This window comes from Sebastes fasciatus, chromosome 12, assembly GCF_043250625.1.
Source record: "Sebastes fasciatus isolate fSebFas1 chromosome 12, fSebFas1.pri, whole genome shotgun sequence".
NCBI classification, from domain to species: Eukaryota; Metazoa; Chordata; class Actinopteri; order Perciformes; family Sebastidae; genus Sebastes; species Sebastes fasciatus.
In genome coordinates this window covers 3,857,231-3,867,064 of record NC_133806.1, presented here as the reverse complement: position 1 = coordinate 3,867,064, position 9,834 = coordinate 3,857,231, and the positions used below count along the sequence as shown (strand labels likewise).

General features: G+C 39.8%; 1 protein-coding gene across 5 annotated transcripts; it reads right to left on the bottom strand.

Moving 5' to 3' along the window:
- Window positions 1-429: 429 nt before the first annotated feature.
- On the bottom strand, window positions 430-9,557 carry LOC141778411 (uncharacterized). 5 transcript variants are annotated; one of them, XM_074652653.1, is made up of 6 exons: window positions 9,352-9,557; window positions 5,340-5,693; window positions 3,049-3,318; window positions 2,120-2,184; window positions 1,957-1,975; window positions 430-1,709 (listed from the first exon to the last, which is right to left on the bottom strand). In XM_074652653.1, exons 2-6 carry the CDS (start codon window positions 5,623-5,625, stop codon window positions 1,570-1,572), a joined length of 780 nt encoding a protein of 259 aa, XP_074508754.1. In that variant the 5' UTR covers window positions 5,626-5,693; window positions 9,352-9,557; the 3' UTR covers window positions 430-1,569. The 5 variants fall into 5 exon arrangements, with proteins under 5 accessions (XP_074508754.1, XP_074508750.1, XP_074508752.1 ...); XM_074652649.1 differs by having other exon boundaries at window positions 9,234-9,555; XM_074652651.1 differs by lacking the exon at window positions 1,957-1,975 and having other exon boundaries at window positions 430-1,728; window positions 2,118-2,184; window positions 9,234-9,557.
- Between the last annotated feature and the right edge of the window lie 277 nt (window positions 9,558-9,834).

Genomic DNA, 9,834 nt, shown 5'->3' with positions numbered 1-9,834 from the left:
AGTTTCGTCTCTCAGTTTCAGCCACAGATTTAGGCTTTTGAAATTTGCTTCAGTAATTTGATTGCTTGTTGTTTAGCTTAAAGTTAAGCCAGTGCAAAGTGGTTGTATTTCACGTTTTTGTTTTTTTTGTTGCATAAATTACAGAAAATGGCTTTAATAATTAAAGGGAAGAAAGGGTCACTCTCAATGTGCAGCTGCCCTCAGTCACCATAAGAGGGCAATAAAGTCTATATTCTTCATTTTGATACAAGGGAACAGAAAGGGTTGTGGAGGAACCGCTGCTTAATACTTAGAAAAGAGACCCAGGCGTTTACATTTCTGGTGAAGAAGGAACATCGTACCTGGGAAATCAAAACCACACAAAAACACATGACTGGTATCAACATGAGACTACATTCAACCAAAGAGCAGCAAGAATATATCATTTCATATGCATATATAGGACTTGATTTATTATTCACAGTCAAATACACACACTTAAAAATCATCTGCTTATAGATCCCCTTAAATGTTACACAATTTTGCAAAAATAAAAAAATAAACAATTGAGCAATCATGTTTCAGTGATGTATTTGACACATCATCAATTGCCATTATTTACAACCTGCAATCCATATCGTGATATACGTATACTAATGGCTGATAACTATTTACAGGAGAACACCTGGTAAATGTGACGCGGTATTTGATGTTTATTTTGGTCAAAGGATTTTTGAAAGATTGTGTGATGCATTAATATAGAAGTATAGAAGAATATCCTCCACCATCTTTCACTGCTGGCCTTGTTGGATCTCAGGTTTTATGTATTCTGTGAGCGCCATGACAGTATATAGTAGTTTTTTCATGCAGTGCCGAAACCCGGGAACAATACGCCGCCTTGCATGGAGACTTGTGACTTGTTAACAATGACAGACAGAATGCACCACGATATAACTTTTATCATTGTCAACATTTCTGAAAAGTGCCTCGTTGAACCATTATGATGTATTGGGACTTTGACGGGTGCTGCCAATGTAAATATTTGACAGAGCAGTAATAGTTATGCTTGCGGTCTGCTAGTTTTTAATCATGAATAATACTTAAATATAGAGTGCTCCCCTTTTAAGTTGAACTGGCAGAAGCTGATTGTCCCTGGTTATGAATGTCTTTGATCTTGACTTCATCTTTTGCATCGGGCCAGCCGATTAGACTGTTATCAGGGCATTAAATGGGCGTTATCAGCCGCTATAAGTACCATAGATGTGGGTCAATAGAGGCCTACTACACCCACAAAAAATCATGTCCCTCCGGTGCTCCTAACGGCATCTGCAAGATTTCACAGACCGGAGGAAAACAACGAATCGGAGCCAAGCTGGAGCCTTGCCGCCTCTGAGCAGCTGTCAATCAACAGCACCTTTAACAAAGTGGTTGTGTTGTTTGTGCCACAACGTGTTCGTTTTCACTTTAACAACGTAGTAGGCCCCTACTGACCCACATCTATGGAGCTTATAGCGAACATTAACACATATTTAATGGCCTGATAACAGTCGACTCTGGGGGTGCTTGGCCCGACAGCCTGGATCTCCATTGCTAAGCTTTTTGTTCCAGAAGACAAACTCCGCATCTGTACATCATCAGGGCAGTTAGGACGCTCAGCAGGACAGTGATGGGCACCAGGAGGAGAGCCGCATACAGGAGCCACGGCTCTGGAAACACCACCACACCTGGCTCTGAGAAACACAAAAAACACTGATATGAAGCGCAGTCCTCCTCAGATTTAATCTCACATACAGTGTTGGATTTATTCCAATCATTTCTCCAGTTAAAGCAAAATGAAATTAAAGGGAAAGTTCAGCCAAAATGAAAACAAAACCGTCTAGCTGCATTGTTAGATACCACTGGGTGCGAGTTGATCATCTAAGAACAAAACATGAAAGATTTGAAGTGAGCGCTTGCTGCAGTTTAGGACGGACTCACCGGAGAGCGAAACGTTTTTTTCAGCATCTCCACCATCTTCAGCCACTAAGGAGAAAAAAGATCAAACGAGTCTTCACTTTAATGTTGACATGCTGCAGGATTTCTGGCCAATGGAAATTATAGTCACTGTAGTTTTTAAGCTTTTCTTCAGATGTGGGTACTGATAAGGATAACTGGGATGATGCTGGAACCACAGCAGTGATGTCAGAGTTGATGTTGTGTTGACGCCTGCAGGACATGTAGGACACAACAGGCTGAACAGTCGCAATAACGGGGTAAGGAGGGTGTTTCCAACCATGCTGTTTATGGCAGCATTTGTGCTATTTTATAATCTCCAGTACAGCTTAAGAGTCAGTTATTAAAGCTGCAGTAGGCAGTATATATTTTTGGCATCATTGGGCAAAAATCCCATAATAACCTTTCAGCATATTGTAATTCAAGTGTTCTGAGAGATAACTAGACTTCTGCTCCTCCTCATGGCTCTGTTTTCAGGCTTTAGAAAATCTAGCCCGTAACGGGAGACTTTGACCAATCACAGGTCATTTCATTGAGAGAGCGTTCCTATTGGCTGTACTCTGGTCATGTGACCAGAACTTGGCGTTCCTTCACCAGATTTTAAAATGGCAGTGGCGTCACAAACTTTCAAATTTTACAGCTAAACCGTGCACTACAAGATGATTCTGTAAACATTTGAGAAGAGAAATAGACATTAACGTAACATAATATTGATTCATATTTGATCAGCGCTGCCTAGTTTGACCGTTTGGTCGGAGTTTGCGAGTGATTGACAGCCGGCTCTCATAGACAGCAGCTGGACAGCAGACCTCAGATCAGCTCTTACTGCTTGTTTTCCTCTGGTCTGTGAAATCTTGCAGATGCCGTTAGGAGCACCGGAGGACACAGAGGAACATGATTTTTATAAAAATAACTTTTTTTTATAATATTTACTCCAATCTCGCCCACTTCAGCTTTAAAGAGCAACTTAACACCCTGTTTTAGCTTAAACACACCCTAACAAGTCAGAAACTCAGAGCAGCAAGTGTTTCATGTGCATGCATGAAACCTAGATCAGATCAGGAGGGAGTTTATTACCGGGCGGTTGGTAGTGGAAGATGCTTTTCGTTATCAGATCTCCGTCCAGGTGCAGCTGACACTCGTATTCTCCGTCGTTCTGCGGAGAAATGGACTCAGAGAGCGTGACGTAGGGCAGATCTGCGCCAGCGTCTCCCGGAGCAGAGTCGACAGGTTGGAGTTTCCATCCGTTGTGAAAAATGAACAAAACAAACGCGGGATCCCGAGTCACGTTCACTTCACAGCGGAGCAGAGAGTCGTTGTGACCGGTGAGGTTAAAGATCATGGTGTCTGAAAAGAGATGCAGACAGGTATATGTACACAGCATGTGATTGTATACTCTGAAACAGACATTTGTATTGAAGGTTTTGTCTACTTTTGCGTCACTGCGCAGTCAAGACCGGTGTTCGTATTCACATGAACACGAGGAACCTGGATATTGAATCGTTTTTGCTTTTAGGGGGAGACACCCCAGGTGAATAGGGTAAAAATATGAACTAATAGTTATCGCCATGAAACTTCCCCAGTTGATTACTTACATTAAGACAGTTATTTTTCATATTACAAGTTTTCTGAAATTGTATGTTTAAATATGCAAATGATGCATTATCTTATTAAATATGCAGTAATTTGCATAATTTTCCAGAACAGAGATCTAAACATTGGATAAAGCCAGGTTCAACATTATTATTTATTTTTGTTGACACATTAGAGTGTCAGAGGTTTTTACAGAGGGAATTTTGGATATCTCTTTTTATCAATCCATAATTTAGAAAATACTATCAACAGCCATAAAAAAAAGAATTTCGCCATGTTTTTAGGAATAAAATATGAGATAAATCAGGCTATAAGTGATGTATGAACAAACCCCTCAGTAAAAACCTTCAGAATAAAGATAGGAATGAACCTGGGATGTCTGGTGGATGTAAGTGCTACTGACGTGGAGATTTTCTGGCTCAGAGTATGAGGTAAAAAAACTCATTTTAAAATTATTGTAAATGTTATACATTTTGCAAGACACTAGGGGATTAGGGGAATTTACTAATAGATATCACCATGAAACATCCCCAGTTCATTACTTACGTTAAAAGTTAACAATTACTTTTTGCATTACACATTTTCTGGAATTATATGTCTAAATATGCAAACTTTTGGAGAATTTAGTAGAAATCTACAGACGCAAATAGACAAAGTAGTAACATAAACGCCTAAATGTGTATTTTGGATCTTTATTGTCCACTAGTCTGAAAGAAGACACGTTATGGAAGCAAAATAACCCAAAATCTCAAAATGAGGTTGTCAGTAATCATATATTTTCCTTTTAGTTTACAACTGAAGCTGTCATATACTGTATGAACAGTATCGGTGATCAATTTTATTTTATTTTTTCTGATTGGAGCAGCTGTAATGAAAGAGCACTTTGGTTCTTAACTTTACAAATTGCCAGATGGGTTCAGCTGTGGAAACTGATGTAGTTGGATTTATTTATTTATCTTTCAGATTTATAGGACTTTAGAGAATTCAGGTTTCTCCAGCATACAATTTACCTTAGTTTCCCTCATCCTAACCCAGAAAAACAAAATCATGTTACTGCAGAAAGCTGGCAATAATCTGTAAATCCTCCTCTTCCCAGACTGGACCACAAAGACTCAATTACACACTAATTCTATGCTCAACCCAACTTCAAGTGCTAACTTTAAACTTTACTCTTACCAAAACTGTAAATAAAATAATCCTGATGATCTTTAATCCTAAACCTGGACAAACCTTATAGCCATGACTGATATTTCAGTCCGGACCAAAGTGGTGTGCAAATAGAGGTGCCAGAGGAGCATGAGGATTTCCTCAGACTTCTGTTTGTTGGTCTTTCTTCTTCATATCACTCACAATTTATAACTTCATCAGTTCAACAACGGCCAGATGGGGATGTTTTTTTCATGTACGTCAACATTTCCTGAGAAGTTCACAACTAATATATCACAGCAAATATGGTTCGAGCTTTGGCTAGAGATGACTGTGCATGAAGCACATCTGAGCTTTACCCTGCCTAGCCTTATAGAGCTTGTCTATCCTAAAAGAACTCATCAATCTATAATCTTAGCCCTGAACCTGATTCCTACCCCTCAGCTGTTCCTAATCCTCCTGACAAACCAAAACGTTATCCCAGTTCTGTCTTTAACTTGAGCCAAACACTACAGAACCCTGAGATTAACTTGTAGATGTAAATACTGTCCTCTTGTCTTTTTCTCCCTGTGAGGACATTAAGGTCCAGCAATATATCAGAAATGAAAAATATAAAACCTTGTATTTACCATAAACCTTCAGTAAAGTTTCATTTCCTTTGCTCCGGAAACTTTTTTTCCTCTGCAGGGTGACAGAGAGTTTGCACAGGTACTTCCCGCTGTCGGCCCACTGGACATTCTTGAGGAGTATGGACTTGTTTGAGGTGTTTGGATTGTTGTCCAGAAGGTCAACACGTCCAACATATTCCTTAGAGGGCGTCCACAGATTTCCAGTTTTGTTCTGTGTTTGGGACCAATACAGAATCGGTGGGGTCTTCATTTTCTCATCAGGGGAAAGATTGAGATGACACGGCATTATGACATCATGACCCAGAGCAGCGGTCAGCGCAGGAGGCTGGTGGACTGTGACCAGAGAGCGAGTACCTGAAAAACAGCCATAAAAATAAAACAATGACAGGATGTTGGGTGACCGTCAGAAGTGTGGACTCGAATCACATGACTTGGACTTGAGACAGACTCGAGTCACAAATTTGATGACTTTAGACTCGACTTTAGCACCAATGACTCGAGACCTCACTTGGACTTGAGCCTTTTGACTTGAACATACTTTATACCTTGTCCCCAAGCCCAAAGAGTAAAAAGTATGTTATTTAAAAAGCGTGCCACAAATCAATTCATGTCCACTCATTTCTGAAATCAACTAACGTTAACGCTATTTATTCCTAGCAAATCAACACTTAAAGGGACTGTTTGTAAGAATCCGAAATTGCTTGTTAACAGCGACACCTGTGGCCGTTAAGTCAACTAAAGTCAGCGTCCTGTTGCTCGCGCTTGTGCTCGCTCTACATAGACATGAACAAGCATCGCTCAAAACAGTGAGGCGACACACGTCAGCTAAAAGCACAATATCACTCTATATTTCAGCTGCTTGGCAGTAATGTTAGCTGACCAGACGAAGGTCTCTCCATGAATCAATGCTGATCCTAGTGTTGGCTTTTCCTGCCTCAGCCTCCCGACCGCGGCCGGCGGGAACAGGGGAGACGCCGGAGTTTTGGTCGGAGACGATAACATTTCTCTCTGCGGAGCCCCGTCACTTCACAAGACACGGGAAACCTCTGTTGGTCTGGAGGAGCTGCAGCAGTTATTTCTGCACAAACGTCCACTGTACATTCACTAGATATTCTCAGAACTAAACTAACTCTTCTGCAGTGTGTAGTGTGCGCGCATGCACGTGAGAGTGGAGTGAAAGAGCGAGAACGAGCGTGGTGTGTGAGTGAAGGCAGGCAGGCAGAGGAGCAGAGTACAGCAGAGACTCCGGCCCTGGAGACCAAAGCTACGGTCTCCCCCGCGTCCTCCGACCGCGGCCAACACTGTTTAACAGACAGGCTTCACTAGATAGAACTTTGCGGTTTTGGTGCTTTTGTGTAGTTTGTGTTGGAGTCTGAGTCTGAACAGCGTAGCCACATGGGAGCGCACATGGGACACCGACCCGGATTGATTTATATGTGTAAGAAGTTACAAACAGTCCCTTTAATTCCCCAGATCCACTTTGTTTGAACCAATCCGACAGCATCCAATCAAGTTGTAGGAGAAAACCATGAAGAACTCACGTTACGTTACCGAGCGCCAGTTGGAAAAAATTATACCAAAGATGATTTCGTCCGCGTACAAAAACTACATGGTGGTCAACAAAAACCGAACTGCAGTATGTAAAAAATGTGCTCAAAGTTTAGGACTTGAGACTTACTTGTGACTTGCAAAACAATGATCTATGACCTAACAGTGACCTTCACAGTACCCTTCACCGAACTGCTCAACCTCCTGTGTTGTTCTGTTAAATTATGTTATGATGATGGTGAATATAGCTACAGGCAGCGACTGACTGGGTGCAAGCAAAGACCACAATGTACATGCAAGTTTATGGTTTGTATTGGGACATTTGAACAACTAATGAGTGCTGCAGGAATGAGTCCTAAAACCCGGAAATGAGATATCATTTTATCACTTCCGGCTCCCTCGTCTGGAAGTCAACGTTTTTTTTTTATGGGTTTTGGTTAGATGCCTGAAATAAGATCTGTGGTTAACACAAGATTAAGAGATTTTAACATTTTGTTCTACGATATAAAATAGGTCAATAAATATCCCACTCATGAATTTTGAAGCTTTTACATTTCTTAAACTAGAATGGCACTCGGTAGAGCGCAGACCTCCGCCAACGCGTGACTTTAAAAACAGATCACAGCTCACAGCTGGCGGTACCGAGAGGTGGTCCGCTTATTATTAACAAATAACAAGGCTGCTGAACGTATCGGCGGATGCCTCTCTCATTCAGCAGTCTTGTTATGTCTGTATAACGTTACACTACGTTGTCTCTCATCCCGTCATCTACCGCTTTGTTCTTTCTCACCGCGGACGGCCAGCAGGTCCGGCACACACATCCACACACATATCTCTCTGCTCTCAGAAGGAGGCGGGGTCACACATCATCAACGCGTCATCAGTTACACAGCACATATGTTATGCCCTGTGGTCTTCATGTTCAGGCAGATCGGAATCCTTAAAAATATGAATATCTAAAATCTAATGGATTGTTCATTGTGCCACACCCCACCCATCCAAAAAATGTCATTCAAATCTGTTGCGGACTTTTGAAGTATTCCTGCTAACAGACAAACAAACAAACCAACAATTGAAAGCCTAAAGAAGAAGTGAAATTAGACTTTTTCTTCAAAACTTTCCTTCAGTGGAATAATTGGGGATTTTCCTAGCAACTTCAATACAAAACATTTTCTTGTAGTAGGAGGATATGTGTGTTCCTTTATTCAGCTTTCAGGTTGCCACTTCCCAAAAAATTTGTCTAAGGCAGCCAAGCATTCACATGACAAGTTGTTTTTAACTTTTTATTTATGTTAGCCTGCAGAGTTGCTGCATGATCTTGGAAGATTTTACCAAAATGTTACAAAGCTTTAAAAGAATGATACAAAGAGAATGTGAAGGCCAAATGCTCAATCAGTTTCATATGCAGTATTAATAATAAAATGATCTGGTGGCGTCCTGACAGCCGAATGGTTAAAGCACGTACCACATAGCCTAACCACAAGGCTATGTGGGCTGTGTACATTTATTTCCTGTCTGCAGAGAAACAAAAATAAAAATAAAATTATGTTATAGATATTAGTATCACCCCAATTCATGGGGATTTAGATTAGATTTTTTTTATTGTGCTACCCACAAGCTTTGTTGACTTTATCCAAGGGGAGTCCAAAGATGCTACAAAAACAAGAAAGTAAAACATTACAGAGATGGAGAAGAGTGTAGCGTGGTAAAAATTGTTTATGTTAGCCCATGAATTATTATGAATATCAAGTCTGAACAGTTTTATAAAATTATAAAAGAATAACAATTGTAACACAAGAACTGGAGTCCCTACACCCACTGGTGCTCTAAGGAAGAGGGGAAGAAGTAACTTGCCTAATAAAAAACAGAATTCACGAGAGGTTTGAAATGTAACTTGATTCAAAGGCAATTTGTAAAGATGTGTCTCAGGCCACTAATATAAAGTTAAGTTTGAGGGTTCTCTCCTTGTATTTATCAAATGCAGAACTAAAACAAGTTGTTAATCAGAGTTACCTAATCTTTCTTCATCTAACCTGACGCTTGTTGTTGTTCTTGTTACATTATCTTAAAAAAATACCTTTGTCAATACCACAGCAAAGAAGCCACTTGAAACAGCTTGAAAAAGCCTGAATGAAACCGAATCGCTGATAGGAAACAACGTCAACAGTCTGTCCTTAAGATTGGATTTGAGAAATTAAATGCCTGCAGATGAGCCTGCAAAGCATTTATGACAAAACGCACCATGTTGAATTGCAAAATGAGTAAATTTCCCTGTACTATTTAATAGCACACAAACACACATTTTTCATCATTTCTACAAGATAAAAAAATCTTTATAAATTATACCTGAGACCATAAAGTAGAGAAGCATCCGTAGTATCCATCCCCAGTTCGTCACTATGAAGCTGTAATGCATCTCAGATAAAAATATCTTTAACTTGTCTCTCAAAAAAGACGTTGTTACCTCCTTTTGAGTGCAGACAGATGAAGATCCAGCATGTGTGTGTTACACCACTTCCTTTAGAGGCAGGTATATATTATGCCTCTAAAATTTCACACATTCCAATTTCACTCAGTCCCAATATATATATATATATATATATATATATATATGTGTATATATATATGTGAAGATTTCTTATCTTCTGCAAAGAATTAAAAAAGAAAGAAAAAAAGAAAGAAAAAAAGTCGTTATGGGATTTAAAATCGAAGCGCAGTACTGTAACAGGATGTGGTTCTTTGTTTAAAGCTCCCCTCCAGTGTTACTTCCTTTGGCAAGATGTTCTAACATTTAATAACTAAACAGGATATTCATTACAGATATCTGCAACATAATTTTGCCTATAGTCAAAACTCTAATTCAAGATATCTATAATTTTATATTGACTAGGCAAAACTCTAATTTTAGATATCCGTAATTACATTTTTACTAGTACGATTCAAACTT